The sequence below is a fragment of the Eulemur rufifrons genome, chromosome 30 (assembly GCF_041146395.1).
Source record: "Eulemur rufifrons isolate Redbay chromosome 30, OSU_ERuf_1, whole genome shotgun sequence".
In the NCBI taxonomy this organism is placed as follows: domain Eukaryota; kingdom Metazoa; phylum Chordata; class Mammalia; order Primates; family Lemuridae; genus Eulemur; species Eulemur rufifrons.
Window position 1 is genome coordinate 18,547,487 of NC_091012.1, and position 17,508 is coordinate 18,564,994.

Consider the following 17,508-nt stretch of genomic DNA (forward strand, 5'->3'; position numbering starts at 1 on the left):
CCAGATTTTGGAAGTTTTCAGCCATTTTTATCTTTAAATAACCTTAGTGACCATTTCTCTTTCTCTGCACCTTTTGAGAAACCTATAATGGAAATATTGGTTCACTTGTTGGTGTCCCATATTTCTTGTAGGCTTTCTTGTTCAAGCTCACTGATTCTTCTGCTTGATCTAATTTGCTGTGGAAGCTCTCTATGGAGTTCTTCAGTTCAGCCATTATGCTCTTTAGCTCAAGTATTTCTGTTTGGTTCTGTGTGTGTGTGTGTGTGTGTGTGTGTGTGTGTGTGGTTTATCTCTTTGTCAAACTTCTTAGTCTGTCATATATTGTTTTCATGATTTCATTTAGTATTCTATCTTTGTTTTCTTATTGTTCACTGTGCTTCTTTAACAAATTTATTTTGAATTCTTCAGGCAGTTGTAGGTCCTCATTTGTTTACAGTTTGTTTCTGGTGCTTTATTTTGTTCCTTTGGTGGTAGCATGCTTTCCTGATTGTTTGTGATTCTCATGGCCATGTGCTGGTATCTGCACATTTGAAGAAGTAAAGACTTATTCCAGTCTTTTCAGGCTGGCTTTGCCTGGGAAATCCCTTCACCAGTCAGCCTGTCCAGAGATTCTGGGTAGGCTGTCTTGTATGTCCCATTGGGCAGGCCTGTTGCTGAAGTCCTCAGGCAGGCTATCCTGGTACCTATGTCAGCAGGTAGGTAGGCCTGGTGCATTGGGGTTTACTGGTATGGGCCTGAACCCTGGATTTTCTGGAGTAGGCCAGGATCCTGGGTCTACTGGAGTGTGGGGCCACAGGGGCTGGCCTGGCAGAGGGCAAGTCCAGAGCCTATGTCTGTGGGGGCCATCCTGGAGCCTGGATTTATGGGTGCTAGCCTGGTGCTTGAGGACACTGGTGCTGATCTGGTACTAGAGGCTGGGTCCTTGGGTACTGCCCAAAGTCTGGGGCTGCAGGGGCCAGCTCAATACTGGGTCACATTGAATGAAACTTGGGGCTGTGTGGGCCAGCCTTACTCTGGGCTGGTGTGGAGCCTGAGCTGGGCATGAAGCCTGAGTCTGTAGGGGCCAGCCTGCAGCCTGGGGCCACAGGGGCTGGCATGGCACTGGGCAGGCCTGGAGTCTATAACCATGAGGGCTGTATTGGAAGCTGGGTCTTTGGGTGGTGGCATGATACCTGAGGCCATAGGGTCCAGCCTGGAGCTGGGTGGGTGTGGATGCTGGTTCTGTGGGTACTGGCCTGGAGCTGGGATCCAGGTGCTAACCTGGTTCTGGGGAGGGCCCAGAAGCTGAGTCTAGAGGTACAGGGACTAATTTGAAGCCTGAGGATGAAGGGGCTGGCTTGGAGCTGTTGCAGGCCTGGGGGTTGGGTCCATGGTGGTGGCCTGATGCTCAAGGCAGCCTGGTAATGCTGGGGATGGCCTGGAAGTGGAATGGGCTTTAAGCCTAGAATGGGTCTGGAGCCTGGTCCTGGAGTGGGTATAGTGTTGAGGTCTGAGGCAAAGTCCAGTGTTCACTTCCCTTCCTTCCTCCAATCAGGGGCTGTCTCTCTCCATACTGTGCTGCCTGGAGTTGTGGGAGGGGTGATGCAGATAATGTAAAACTGTGCTGCTAAAGAGAAAAGTAAAGCAAGGGAGAGAAGTAGTGGGTATTAGGGATGAGAGAGGTTGCAATGTTAAATTGTGTCCAGAGAAAGACTTCACTTAGAAAGAGATATTAGATAAAAAGACCCAAAAGAAGGATGAAAGCAAAGTATGTGTATATATGGGAGAAAGCACTTTATCCAAGAGCACACCAAGTAAAAAGGCCCTAGGGAAGAAGCTTGCCAGAGCTATTTGAAGAATAGCAGGAAAATCAGTGTCACAAGTGAGAGAGGGAAGGAGATGAGAACAGAGAGGTAGCACATCAGTCCTAGTAGACCACCATAAGGAATTGAGCTCTGACTGAGCAAAGTTAAGTGAGGCCATTGCAGAGTACTGAGTATGGGGAAGACATCACCCTGGCTTTTGGGTGGTAAATACACTGAGTGGGTGGGTGGCTCAGATCATAGGGGTCTTAGTAGATCTCTGTGAGGACTGACTTGTCTGATTTTGAGTGAGATGAGGACATTTCTGGGTAATGAGTAAGGGAGAGACATGATATGATTTGCATTTTAACATGGGTGCTCTGGCTGCAGGTAGAGAATATTCCAGGGGTGTGAGGGACAAGTATGGGAGTAGGGAGAATAGTCAGGAGGCTGTTACAGTAATACAGGATTTGGAAAAGGCATAGAGAGTGGAGGTGGGGAGAAGTAGATAGGTTCTGGATACATTTTGAAAGCAAGCTAGCTAGAGTTGCTGTGGCACAAATATAGGGTTGGAGGGAAAAAAGAATCAAGGAAGATGCGTGCATTTTGTATCTGACCATTTTCTAGCAAGTTTTTTTATGAATAGGAATTCAGTATTTCAGCCTTTGTTTTTATTACATATATTCAAGGTGTACATGCTGTTTTAATTATAAATATACATAATGAAATGATTACCATAAGCAAGCAAATTAGCATATCTGTCACTTCATATTACCTTTTGTGTGATAAGAGCACTTAAAATATCTTTTAGCAAACTTTTAGTATACAATACATTATTAACTATAGTCTTCATGCTGTACATTATATCTCTAGACTTATTTATCCTGTCTAACTGCAACTTTGTACCCTTTGACCTACATCTCTGTATTCCCTCCCCTGACCTCCCCACCATAATCACTGTTCTAATCTTTCTTTCTATGTATTTGACATTTTTTTAGATTCCACATGTAAGTGAGATCATGTGGTATTTTCTTTCTGTGTCTAGCTTATTTCACTTACAATAATGTCCTCAAGGTTCATCCATGTTGTTTCAAATGGCAATATATCCTTTTTTTTGGTGAGTAATATTCTATTTTATATATATATATATATATATATATATATATGTATAATCACAAGTTCTATATTTATTGATTTGTTCATGGACAGTTAGGTTGTTTCCATATCTTGGCCTTTGTAAATAATACTGCAATTAACATGGGAGCACAGATATCTCTACAAGTTGCTATTTTTTATTGAATACATTTTCTGCATCTATTTATGACCATATGGGTTTTCCTATTTAATTTGTTAATGTTGTGAATTACATAATTACATTATTTATTTAATTATGCTAAGTTAACTATTTCTTCATTTGTTTTATAAGTTGAAATATTTTGAAACCATATTTTTCTACTACTTATCTCTATAAATAATGTAATATATGATATATAAATAATATATAAATAAATAATTATGTAATATAAATATGTTATATTACAACCATATCTTCTGCCAAACAGGCTTTTAGGAGCAAGTATGAAAACCTAACCATCACTTGAAACATTGTTTCTACAGGTAAATGAGCTTTGAATTCCAGACAACTAATTTCCCTATGAATTTTAGAAATTAAAGTACTCTGAGATTGGGAACAATACATATTTTTGCTGAGAGATTTCTGAGAATCTTTAGTTTCCAGCATAATTTTCCAAAATTTCTATTCTCAGTATAGTGCAAGTTAAGACACCTGGTCTCTTTCTTGTTGTGTGTGAATGACAGTTTGCTGGTGTTCCTTTTTAAGGTATCCTCACCTGAGTCCAAAGTACAAGGAGTCCTTTGATGTGGGCTGTAACCTCTTTGCCAAGTTTTCTGCATACATTAAAAATACAAAAAAGGAATCAAATAAGAGTAAGACACCTTTCTTTTAATCTATTTTTCTCACTCGCTCACTCTCACATTCTCACTTAGTAAAAATAGGATTTTTCTTTTTTTTTTTTTTTTTTTTTTTTGAGACAGAGTCTCACTCTGTTGCCCAGGCTAGAGTGAGTGCCGTGGCGTCAGCCTAGCTCACAGCAACCTCAAACTCCTGAGCTCAAGCGATCCTCCTGTCTCAGCCTCCCGAGTAGCTGGGACTACAGGCATGCGCCACCATGCCCGGCTAATTTTTTCTATATATATTTTTTAGCTGTCCATATAATTTCTTTCTATTTTTAGTAGAGGTGGGGTCTCGCTCTTGCTCAGGCTGGTCTCGAACTCCTGAGCTCAAACGATCCGCCCACCTCGGCCTCCCAGAGTGCTAGGATTACAGGCGTGAGCCACCGCGCCCGGCCGGATTTTTCTGAATATATAGTTAGTATATGTTGAGTAACAGTGTAGTTTTTCTCTCATTTTCTATTCTCTCCTCTGAAATTCCCTTGCATTAAGTTTTATTATATTTATTTTTGTTTGTTTGTTTTTTGAGACAGGGTCTCACTCTATTGCTCAGGGTAGAATGCAATGACATGATCAGAGCTCACTGCAATTTCAAACTCCTGGGCTCAAGCGATCCTCCTGTCTCAGCCTCCTGAGTAGCTGGGACTACAGATGCCTGCCACCATGCCCCGCTAATTTTTCTGTTTTTAGTAGAGATGGGATCTCACCCTTGCTCAGGCTGGTCTCAAACTCCTAGCCTTAAGCAATCTTCCCACTTCAGCCTCCCAAAGTGCTAGGATTACAGGCATGAGTCACCACGCCCAGCCTTTTATCAGATTTAGAACTTAATATTCAACATAGCAATTACCAACTTAGTTCAATCAGAGTATTGACATGCCAGGGATGAACTAACTGCAGGACTGTGTACATTTTCACCCACCATCTCCCACAAACATTCTTGAATAGATTTACTAAATGTGTAAAAAGCATATTGAGAATGTATTTAGTCATAAAGACAATACATTTATAGATAACACTATGACTTCATTGCCTCAGATTTTGAACAATCTCTGCTCAGAGAATTTAAGCGTCTGGATGACTACTTAAACACCCCACTTCTGGATGAAATTGATCCAGACAATGCTGAGGAACTCACAGTTTCCAGAAGATTGTTCTTGGATGGGGATCAGCTGACATTGGCTGACTGTAGCTTGTTACCAAAACTGAACATTATTAAAGTAAGTTTTTATAGGGCAGGCTGAATGGTATGGGGGCGGGTTGTAAGTTGCCAGCACAGAGCACAGTGACTTTCCAGTGTGAGGCTGTTACATTATAGCTTTGTCATCATCATCATGCATAGTATCTATCTCATCATGCATAGTATATATCTCATCATGCATAGTATATATCTCCTTTTTCTCCTTAGAGGAAAGATCTATAAGAATCTTGGAAGCATTAAAACTTCTTGTTTTTTTCTTCCTAAGTCAGAAAGTGTTTTTCACTGTTTTGTCGGTAAAATAAGGATAATAATATTACCCCTTTCACAGATTTGTTAAGAGAATTAAATAAATTAAAGCATGCAAAATGCTTAGAACAGTGCCTGGATCATAGCAAGTGATAAACAATATGGGTTATTAATATTATGATGATGATTTAATCACCAATTTAACAAATATTTATTGTAAAAACTTACATATAACTTACTCTCTATGTCTTATGTCAGATACAGAGAATACATAAAGAAATAAGACATAGAATCCTAAATAAACTCTTAGTCTAATGGTAGGAGATATGTGCTCCTTTTCTGTGCTTCCTTCCTCCAAATATATTCATAAATAAATACAGTATCAGTATAAACATTGATTGTAAGCATATAGCTTTGTCAACATTTGTAGACAAAACATTATAAAATTAAATCTAATATTCTTTATTTTGTAGTTTATTTTGTAGTACTATTTGTGTCGATAAGATGTCTTCAACAACCTTGACTTTTGAGGTCTGTTTCTACATAGTAGATATATTACTGATGCCTTTTACTACCAACTTCTTTTTCCTCATTTTTTCCCAAAATCCTAGGTTGCTGCCAAGAAATACCGTGAGTTTGATATTCCAGCAGAATTCTCAGGAGTCTGGCGCTATCTCCACAATGCTTATGCCCGTGATGAATTTACCCACACGTGTCCTGAAGACAAAGAAATTGAAAATACTTATGCAAGTGTGGCTAAACAGAAGAGTTAGGACAGCTCTTACGTGAGAAAAGGCTATTTGTTATTAGATTTCAATTGTTGCCATATTAGAAAGGTTTTTGAAAATAATATAGAAAATAGTTTCCTCTATCCAACTCTCTTAGGAAGAGGAACTCTATTTTCTGTTAGCTATAAACAACCCGTCCTCTGTGTATCTTATAGGTCTTCATATTTTCACTTAATTTGTTTTATTCCTGTGACAACTCACTTCAATCTTGAATGACATGGAAAGCATCAAGATCTTTTGCCTTTTGCTTGAATTTCTAGAACGCATAATGTATAAGCTAAACATTACAGATGATGTAAGTAAAGACACAATCTCAAACTGCTCCTAAAAAACATTTCCATCTAAATCATTACAATGATTTCTTATATTTGTTAGTTTAATACGTACATGAGTTTCTTTTTGATATAAATAATAAAATCAGAAAGTGAGCATATCAGAAAGGCAAATTCTGAAAGAATGGTTTTAAAAATCAGTTCTAGGAAGAGATCAAGATCAATTGTTCTTAGGACAGAATTCCACACCTAGAAATATGATCACCTCATAGTCAGAGAGGAATATATGCCCTTTGTGACCAGATTATATTACTGTTAAATGAGGAAGCATTCATTAGCTAAAACATATTTTTTTAAAAAATAAGATCAGAAGCAAAGTCAATTGGATCTTCTATTCATAGAAATAAGAAGGAAACTATTGTAAGAAATTTGGCTGATCAAAAAGGTCTTGTTGCTGTCCATAAAAGGATAAGGTACACAGTCCTTAGAGGATTATCAGAAAACTTTCTACAAAATTTTCATTGTTACATTGCTATATGCATCAGATTCACTTGTTAAAGTACTCTCAAATCATTCAAATCTGGAAACAAAAGCTGAACTTAACATTTATTCCCTACACGGAGAAACATATGCAGAAGTCCAGCTTCAAAAAAAGGAAATTACAGAGTTATTACAGGCTTTGGTGGAAGGGTGGATTTTAGATAAAATTTAAATGAAGTAATGTTTTAATAGGTTCAGAGAAAAGTAAGGCAATGAGTAAAGAGTCAACATCAGTCTAGGCATAGGAATGTCCCAAAGTACTGTCCTTGAAAACCAGAAAGTCAAGGTAAATGTATAGTGTACATTTAGGAAAACAAGAATTGTAATTATGTTGATAATCTTTGGGAAACATCCTCTCATCAGCATATGACAGACTAAATGTAATAAACTAGCAAGTTATAACTGATATAATACACTTGAAAAAATGTGCCACCTTTTAACTGTCATTAGTATAGGCTTTAGATTTTTCTGCTTTAATGTTTACTGAGTAAATAAGCCATTTAAAATCAGTGAGACAAAGGGAAATAAAGAATATTTTAGGTGTTTATACTATATATCATTTTCATTGTTTATGTTTACTATATAATAGTAAAAAGTGACACACAAAAGAATTTATAGTGTGGTACCCCTCTTTGCTGCAAGATCCCTGATCTGAGAAATTGGACATGGACTGGATGATAGGGTTGTGGCGTCTCTGAATGGCTCAGATTCTTCCACTTTCACTAATATGATTTCAAAAAGTAAGGTTTTTTTAAGACCTATGATTTTAAAGAAAAAAAGCTTATCAGTACCATTCCCTGAAATTCATTAACAAAAGTTCTTTTTACAGATTTTTATCATACTTAAAGTATGTTTATGTCACTGCTAAGCTCCAGCATATAGCAAGGTGGGAAGTTTTGTCAAGTAAGTGGTTATCCAACTCCATAGGTACTTACACAGCTCAGAATTATCCTCTTATACAAAAGAATTATTATATTTTTTAAAAGGCCAGATGGGCCTCCCAGGGCCAGGGGAAATGGACCCCCTATTATCTTCTTAGACAATATCAATCCAATCCAATCCAGTAACTACTTACTGAGTACTTACTGTGATTAATTATTATTTAGTTATTAATCCTCAAAACAACTCTGTGAAGTATGTAAAAAGACAATTTTCAAATGATATTTATTTATGCAATAACCAGCAGAAAGATAAAATAGCCTTTTGAAGAGTATTAGAGTAACAGAGATTTATACAGTCAGTCAGGAAAGGAATACTGACAAATGATTACTAAGTTAACTGGTTAACCTTCTGCAGGGCAATAAGATACTTTGGGGTTAAGTTCTCTACAGGGTTATAAATCACAAGAACATATCAATTTCTGCATATTTGCAGTTCTAACCTTACACAGCTCTAAATTATCTGTACCTTTATCAGCTTTCGATTTTTAGGAAAATATACTATGTTGGCAAAGTTACATTCCCCAAGGAGAGTTAAATGAGGTCAATCAGGCTTATTTGAAAATGCTCTACTGTGACACCAAAATGTAAAGCAAGAATTACTGTGTATTTTCTTAGGGAAAAAATAATTGTTTTTATTTCACATGAAGTTATTATAATTATCCCCAGTTTGTAGATAAGAAAATATAGATCCAAAGTGGTTCAGTCATTATTATTTTATTTTTACTACTGAGGAAACTAAAGCTCAAACAGGTTACATATTCAGCCTATTCATATCCACCTAATGAGTAGTAGTAGAGTTGTGATCTGAATCCATACTTTTAGCAATACAATATTTCTTTTCATATCAAAACAATGGTCTCTATTCTCACAAAAAAACACAGTTTAATAATAAAGATCGGCAATTAGACATGCAACTACATTATTATGAAAAAGTTATATAACAGAAGTACATCCTTATGTGATCCCCCAGCCTGCACAACCTCTGTGAAAATTCTGAGAGATGCGTTTTCATGACCAGGTAAGAATAGGTCTTAGATACATTTTGTGCAACTTTGGCAGACACAAGACTTCAAGGTGGGGTTCTGTAGCATCAGAAACCTCTTCCCCTACTTATATAAATTACCCAGTAATGGAAAGGAAATTTTTACCAATTAGGGTCACATTTTTTAAAAAAATAAAAAGGAAAAATTTTCTTATTATGAAAGCATTACATGGCACAAAAATAGATATAGTAGTGGAATAGAAATTCCAAATATAAGATATGTGTGAAAACTTAGTATCTCATAAGGTGGCATTTCCAATCAGTTGGTGAAAAGATGGATTTTTTTTCTCCAATAAATGTATTGCAACATCTACTAGCCCTTGGAAAAAATAGAGCTTGTTCCTCACTCTTTCCATCAAAACAAATTCCAAATAAATAAAATAAATATAACAAATGAACCCCTAAAGTTATCAAGATGGAAATATTAAAAAATGACCTTTCTAAGCATATCACAAAAATTAGAAAGCATGGAGGGAAAGATTAATAAGTTTGACGACATAAAATTTACACCTTCTGATAAAGCTTCCACTTCTGACCATTATGGTACAACACTATCCACCCTCAACATAATCAACAACAACAAAAAAACTGGACAAAATAGGTGAAACAAGTGTTTTCAGACAATGAATAATAGGCAGCACAGGATTATTATCCATGAGAAGAGAAACAAGGTGAGCCCTACTATCACCACAGCATTCTGCCTAGAGGCACTTACCAGACCCTGACACAAGGAAAGAGCACCCAAGCAGAGAACAGCAGGCTCACTGACATGAGGAAAAACAAAAACAGTAGAGTTTGGAAAGGCTGAGAATAAATGTAATTTGAAGGACAGAGTTCTAGAAGGGAGCTATGCAGAGAAAGAGCTATAGAAATCTGCATAGGAGTCATCTTAAGTCTTCATCTGAATACTAAATTGCATACACAAAAGATACATTCCATGGGGCTGGGCAAAGAATAACTGCTGGGAAAATAATATCTAAAAGGAAGCTATACAGTGAACAACCAGGGTTTGAACACGGTTAGGAGACATTTGATTTTTGACCAACAAAAATGGAGTTATGACTTTGTTTCATACCTAAGATATTGAGTAGTGACCCCAGAAAGGTCACACCTAAAAACCAGGATTTGTCAATGTTGACACTATTGACACTTGGGTACAGAGAATTGTTTCTTGTGCAGATCTATCCTGGGCATTGTAGGATTTTTAACAGCATCCCTTGTTCTACCTACTAGATGCCAGTAGCATCCCCTACCCAGTTGTGAAAGCCAAACTCTAGACATTGCCAAACATCCCTTGTGGATTAAAATTGCTCCCTGCTGAGAATCACTACTCCAGTACCATCCTAACACAGTTTAACAGCAAGTTGTGAGAGGATTAAGCTGATCCACAAATAAACTAACTGAAAGCCAAAATACATCTCAACACTCTTTAAGACAATAAAATTTAGATACTCTACAATATAGTATTTGCAACTCCCAATATCCAAACAAAACTTATTAGGCCCATGAAGAAGTAGTAAAATATGATAAATAACCAAGAGAAAATTAGTCAATAGAAACAACCAGAAGTTACATAGGTGATGTAATAACAAAATTACTTTAAAATAGCTATTATAAATATGCTCAAGGATTTCAATGAAAATATAAAGACAGTAAGAAATGGAAGATATAAGAGAACAAAATGGAACTTATAAACATATAATATATGAAAGGAAAAAATACTAGATATAACTAACAGCAGATTAAACACTGCAGAAAAAGAGATCAGTGAATTTGGAGACACAATAGAAACTATCCAAACTGAAGCTCAGGGAGTAAAAACGTCTGAAAAAATGAATAAAGCTTCAACAACTTAAGGGATAATATCAAGTGATCTAACATATATATGTAATTGGAGCTCCTGAAGGAGAGAGGTGCAGAAAAAAAATCTTAAAAACAATAAAAGCCAATGGGTTCAACTGCTGGTATGAAAAGGAAAGCCCCTAACAAACCAACCATCACACAGATAACAACTGTAAATTAGATAAAAATTTTAAAAACTACCCTAGAAATTTGGATACTAAAAAATAGTAGGCATTCAATAAATGGTGCTGGGAAAACTGGATAGCCACATGTAGACGACTGAAACAAGACCCACACCTTTTCCCTCTCACAAAAATCAAATCACAGTGGATAACAGACTTAAACCAAAGGAGTGAAAACTATTAGAATTCTAGAAGAAAATGTGGGTAAAAACTCTTATAGACATTGGCCTAGGCAAAGAATTTATGAGGAAGACCCCAAAGGCAATCACAGCAACAACAAAAATAAATAAATGGGACCTGATTAAATTAAAAAGCTTGCACACACCCAAAGAAACTGTCAAGAGAGCAAATAGACAACCTACAGAATGGGAAAAAATTTTCTCATGCTACACATCCGATAAAGGGCTGATAACTAGAATCTATTTTGAACTCAGGAAAATCAGCAAGAAAAAATCAAACAACCTTATCAAAAAGTGGGCAAAGGACATGAATAGAAATTTTTCAAAAGAACACAGAAGTATGGCCAACAAACATGAAAAAATGCTCAACATCTCTAATCATCAGGGAAATACAAATCAAAACCACAATGAGATATCACTTATCTCCAGTGAGAATGGCCTTTATCAAAAAGTCCCAAAATAATAAATGTTGGTGTGGATACGGAGAGCTAGAAAAACTCATATACTACTGGTGGGACTGCAAACTAGTGCAACCTCTGTGGAAAGCAATATGGAGATATCTCAAAGACATATCTACCATTTGATCCAGCAATCCCATTATTGGGCACCTACCGAAAAGAACAAAAAACACTCTATAAACACTTGAATGCTTATAGCAGCACAATTCACAATTGCGAAGATGTGGAAACAACCCAAGTGCCCATCAATACCTGAGTGGATTAATAAAATGTAGTATATGTATACCATGGAATATTACTCAGCTATAAGAAACAATGGTGACCTAGCACCTCTTCTATTTTCCTGGATAAAGCTGGAACCCATTCTACTAAATGAAGTAACCCAAGAATGGAAAAATAAGCACCACATGTACTCACCCTCAGATTGGTTTCACTGATCATCACCTAAGAGCACATTTAGGAATAACAGTAATTGGGTGTTGGGCAGATGTGGGTGGGGAGAGGATGGGTGTATACATACATAATGAGTGCAATGCACACCGTCTAGGGGATGGACATGCTTGAAGCTCTGATTCAGAGGGGAGGGGGGCCAAGGGAAATATATGTAACCTAAACTTTGTACCCCCATAATATGCTGAAATAAAAAAAATAATCCTCAAAAAAAAAAAAAAAAAAAGAGTAGGCAGATTTTGGAGAGGAATAAAAACAGATAGGAAAGTAGTAGCACAGATGAGTTTTCTGTCTTTTTATCTTTAGCATACAGACATGCTGCAACCACAGTGGCCATGGGGCCACTGAAACTTAATAGAAAGCTCACTGTCTTTCTGGCCTGGACAATCATAGCCACTGAAGTATGGGAGGGTATCCCAGAAAGAAATGAGTCACAGACCAGGAACACCAAATTCTGTACATAATCTGAGCCCAAGTCTATTGCTGGCCCTTGAACCACAGATATGTAGTGCAGACTCCAAACAGCTTAACTAAGAATAACTGAATTAACATTTAAGTTTAAAGCCTACTACAGCAGCAATACTCCAGAAATCCTTAAATAATGGCTGAACACTTCCCATATTTGGTTAAAGATATAAATTTGCTAATTTGGGAAGCTCAATAGAGCAGAAAGAGAAAAAAATATATAAAGAAATTCACAGCTAGGCCCTTCATAATTAAACTGCTAGAAATTAAAGAGAAAGAGAAAGTCTTGAAAGCAGCCAGAAAAAGATTACACATTGCGTATATGGAAAAATGATGTGAATGACCACAGACTAAACTACAGAGACTAAAAGGGAGTGAAACAACATTGTTAAAGTGCTTAAAGGAAAAAAAATGTCAACCTAGCATTCTATACCCAGAAAAATAAACTTCAAAAGTGAAACTAAATAAATTGGGTAGCTTAAACAATGGAAACATTTTCTCACAGTACAGAAGTCCAGGATCAAGGTGTGAGCATTGTCAGGTTCTGGTGAGGGCCCTCTTCCTTGCTTACAGATGGCCACCTTATCGTGGGGTCCTCACATGGCAGAGAGAGACAGAGAGAGAAAAACAGAGACAGAGAAACTTCAAAAAGACTATTTAAAAAGGCCCCTATGAAAATCAGAGAAAGATGGCAGAGTGGTGGTGAATGCCTGGATTGGTGCTCCCAGAGAGGAAGGCATGGATCCGGACCTACCACAATGCTAGAGGACCACTCCCCCACAAGAACAGCGGTGTGAATCCACAGAGAATCAATGTGGGACACACAGAGCGAGAAAAGTCTGAGGTGAACGGGAAATAAGATTGCGAAATTCTGGAGAGTGCGGGATGGACAATAGACAGTGGAACGCGGGTTGGCTACACCCGCCCCACCATCGAGTGGGGTGGGGGCAGCCTCCTAGGAAAGCGGCTTGTTCTCCCCACTGACCTCCACACCCACTTATTAAGAGAGCTGCCTCAAGCCGGTGCAGAATCACCGAGGGAGACGTGGGGCTTTGTAGACAGGAGGCATTTTCAGGAAAACAGCTTAGACCCTGGGGGATCTCAGCTGAGACCGCGCTTAGCGAGGAGGGACGGAACTGCGCCAAGGTAGAAAACTGCAAAGGGTCCCCAAACAACGGATTTCTTTGTATCTCCTTGCTTCCTTTTTCGGTGGTTCTCCAGCCAGTAGCCGCTGGTGAGCGTCTTTGCCCGCCAGGCCCCCGGATCTGGTGTTTGCTGAACCGGAACGTTAATCCCCTCCAGTCCTGGAGTTCTGTGGGCGCCATCTTAAAATCCACAGTGAAACTGCTGCAGAGTCATAAGATGCCAAGCGGCTCCCTGGGCGGCTCCCTCCGCTGTTCTCTGAACCCACGCCAAGAGCGCGGGATATACATAAACACGGTGGGCAAGAGACATTACCGGAAAAACAGCTTGGACCCTGGGGGAATCACAGCTGGGGCCGCGCTCAGCATGGAGGGACGGAGCTGCGCTAAGGCGTAAAAAAACATAGGGTAGCTGAACTATATATTTTATTTTTGTGTATTTTTCTGCTTTTTTTGGTGGTTCACTAGCCGGACAGCCCCAGAGGGCATCTTTGCCCACCAGGCCCCTGGCTCTGGTGTTTGCCAAACCCGGAACATTAATCCCCTTCAGTCCCGGAGTTCTGTGGGCGCACGGGCGACATATTGAAATCCACAGCGAAACCGCTGCGGAGCCATAAGGTGCCGAGCGGCTCCCTGGGTGGCTCCCTCCGCTATTCTCTGAACCCACACCAAGAGCGCGAGATATACATAAACATGGTGGGCAAGAGACATTACCGGGAAAACAGCTTGGACCCTGGGGGAATCTCAGCCGGGGCCGTGCTAAGCATGGAAGGACAGAGCTGCGCTAATGTGTAAAAAAACAAAGGATCGCTGAACTACAGATTTCATATATTTTTTTCTTCTTTTTTGCCTTGCCTTGCCCTGCCCTGCCCTGCCCTGCCCTGACCTACCCTGCCTTGCCTTGCCTTGCCATGCCTTGCCTTGCTGCATTTTTGTTTGTTTGTTTGTTTTTCTTCTCTCTTTTTGCCTTCTAGCTGGGGAGCCACAATGGGCTTCAGAACTCGCCAGGCCCCCAGCTCGGGTACCTACCGGACCCTGAGCAGTCACCCCCAGCGGTGGCGATCTGCAGGCGCACGATCACCATCTTGGGGCCCACAGCCAAGTCGCTGCAGAACCATAGGGTGCCAAGAGGCTCCCTGGGTGGCTCCCTCCCCTGGTCCGCGGACCCTCTATAGGGGCCCTGCCCTTGTGTAAACACTGAGTACTTCTCCAGACGCGAGAGTGTGGAGCCTGGTCCCTGGGGACATTGGGCCAGGGAAGACTTTTGCCCATGGGAGCTGCAGCAGCTGGGGTGCTGAGTGAGTGAGGGCACCGTCCACTCCCCATAGCTAGTATCTTTCCTGCGGAAAGAGACAGAAACCACCCCTATAGAGGAAGAACCAAAGGGAAACAAACAAACAAACAAACAAAGAGAATTTCGGTCTGCAACTAGTGTGGACCCTGCCTGCCTACTGAAAGACTACAACACAGTGTCTTAACTCGCCAAAGGGGTCTTGGATCACTCCAATCCTCTAGGGCCAGACCCACCAGAAGCAGCCCCCCAACTGAAATAGAAAAAACTCTAAACAATACACAACAGTCTCCCCCTCTTGACAAAGGAAGCAACACACCTAGACTGCTTCACAGCCTAAGAACAGAGTACAAACAGTGCTGTTAACCAGACTAAAACTGTAAGAAAAGATCCAACAATAAATCTAGATGGGAAGGGCCCAGCAAAAAAACACGGGGAGCACAAAGAATCAAACGGAAATCTCACCCCCAAGGAGAAATACCAGCTCTCAACCATTTGACACAAACCAGACTCAAAATGCCAACATGTTACAGGAAGAATTTCAATTACGGATCATAAACAAGCTGAATAATATACAAGAAACAATGGATAACCAACACAAATAAACCACCAAAAAATACAGGATTTGGAGGAAAAATTCACTAAAGAAATTGAAATATTGAGGAAAAACCAAACTGAACTCCTAGAAATGAATTTACTCAGAGAGCTACAAAACACTGTGGAAAGTCTCAAGTGCAGAGTAGATCAAACAGAGGAAAGAATCTCATAAATTGAAGATAACTCCTTCCAACTAAACAAGTCAGTCACAGAGATAGATCAAAAAAGTAAGAGAAATGATCTGAGTCTTCAAGAAATGTGAGATTATGTGAAGAAACCTAACGTGAGAGTTATTGGCATTCCTGAGGGTGAAGAAGATAATAAGCAAGGGTTGGAAAAGCTATTTGAAGACATAATCGAGGAAAATTTTCCAGATCTTGCTAATACTCTAGACATACAGATTCAAGAAGCTCAAAGGACCCCTGGGAGATTCATAGTAAATAGGAAAACACCAAGCCACGTAGTCACCAGGATGACCAAAATATCCACTAAAGAGTCCCTTCTTCAAGCTGTAAGGAGAAAGAAACAAGTAACATACAAAGGAAAGCCCATCAGAATTATGCCAGATTTCTCAACCGAAACCTTTCAAGCAAGAAGAGGTTGGGGCCCCATTTTCACTCTTCTGAAACAGAATAATGCCCAGCCTAGAATCTTGTACCCAGCTAAGCTAAGTTTTCTATACGAAGGAGAAATCAAGACATTCTCAGATAAACAAAGGTTGAGGGAATTCACCAAGACAAGACCAGCCCTACAAGAAGTACTCAAAAGAGAGTTACACACGGATCAGCACAAGAAAGACCCATGAATGTAAAACTACTCAAGAGCTAAAGATCAAATTCCACATACCACAATGGCTCAAGAGAGAAAACATCGCAATTAAGTTCTACCCAACAAGCTGAACAGAAAACTGTCTCACTTATCAGTTTTCTCAATAAATGTGAATGGCTTGAATTCCCCGCTCAAGAGACATAGACTGGCCCAATGGATAAAAAAACACAAACCAAGTATCTGATGTCTTCAGGAAACTCACCCAACCTGCAAAGATGCATTTAGACTGAAAATAAAAGGATGGAAATCGATATTTCAAGGAAACGGTAGCCAAAAGAAAGCTGATGTGGCAGTCTTAATTTCCAATAACTTAGCTTTCAAACCAACAAAAGTAATAAAAGACAAAGATGGTTACTATATACTGGTTAAAGGCACAATTCAACAAGAAGACATGACTATACTCAATATATATGCACCCAACCTAGGTGCACTCAGATTCATAAAGCAAACCCTACTTGATCTGAATCAAATGATAGATAACAATACTGTAATAGTTGGAGACTTTAACACCCCACTGAAAGTACAGGACGGATCCTCTAAACAGAAAATAAACAAAGACATAATGGACTTAAATACAATGCTAGAACAAATGGGCATGACTGACATCTACAGGACATTCTACCCAAAGTCGACAGAATATACATTCTTCTCATCAGCTCACGGGACATTCTCTAAGATTGACCATATCCTAGGTCATAAAGCATGTCTTAAAAAATTCAAAAAAATAGAAATTATACCATGCATCTTCTCAGATCACAGCGGAATAAAAGTAACAATGAACCCAAACAGAAACCCTCATTCCTACTCAAAGTCATGGAAACTAAACAACTTTCTCCTGAACAATTATTCTATAAAGGAAGAAATCAAGACGGAAATCAAAAGTTTCTTTGAATTAAATGACAATGGAGATACAACTTATCAAAATCTATGGAACACAGCTAAAGCAGTCCTGAGAGGAAAATTCACATCCATAAATGCCTATATCAAAAAGACAGAAAACTTGCAAATAGACAACCTAATGAATAGACTCAAAGAGCTGGAGAAAGAAGAACAGAATGACCCCAAAGCCAGCAGTAGGTGAGAAATTACTAAGAACAAATCAGAATTAAGTGAAAAGGACAACAAAGAAACTATAAGGGAAATTAATAAAACAAAAAGTTGGTTCTTTGAAAAGATAAACAAAATAGGCACACCCCTGGCTAGACTAACCAAGAGCACAAAACTAAAATCTCTAATAACCTCCATTAGGAACATGAAAGGAGAAATCACAACCGATGCTACAGAGATACAAGATA

General features: G+C 39.0%; 1 protein-coding gene across 1 annotated transcript in view; it reads left to right on the forward strand.

Annotated features, from left to right (window-relative positions):
* Window positions 1-5,969, forward strand: part of CLIC2 (chloride intracellular channel 2) — a 37,211-nt gene extending 31,242 nt beyond the window's left edge. The window contains exons 4-6 of the mRNA XM_069463866.1: window positions 3,622-3,728; window positions 4,788-4,969; window positions 5,808-5,969. Of these exons, the coding sequence (XP_069319967.1) occupies window positions 3,622-3,728; window positions 4,788-4,969; window positions 5,808-5,969 (451 nt within the window). The remainder of the gene's footprint in view (window positions 1-3,621; window positions 3,729-4,787; window positions 4,970-5,807) is intronic.
* Window positions 5,970-17,508: the final 11,539 nt, after the last annotated feature.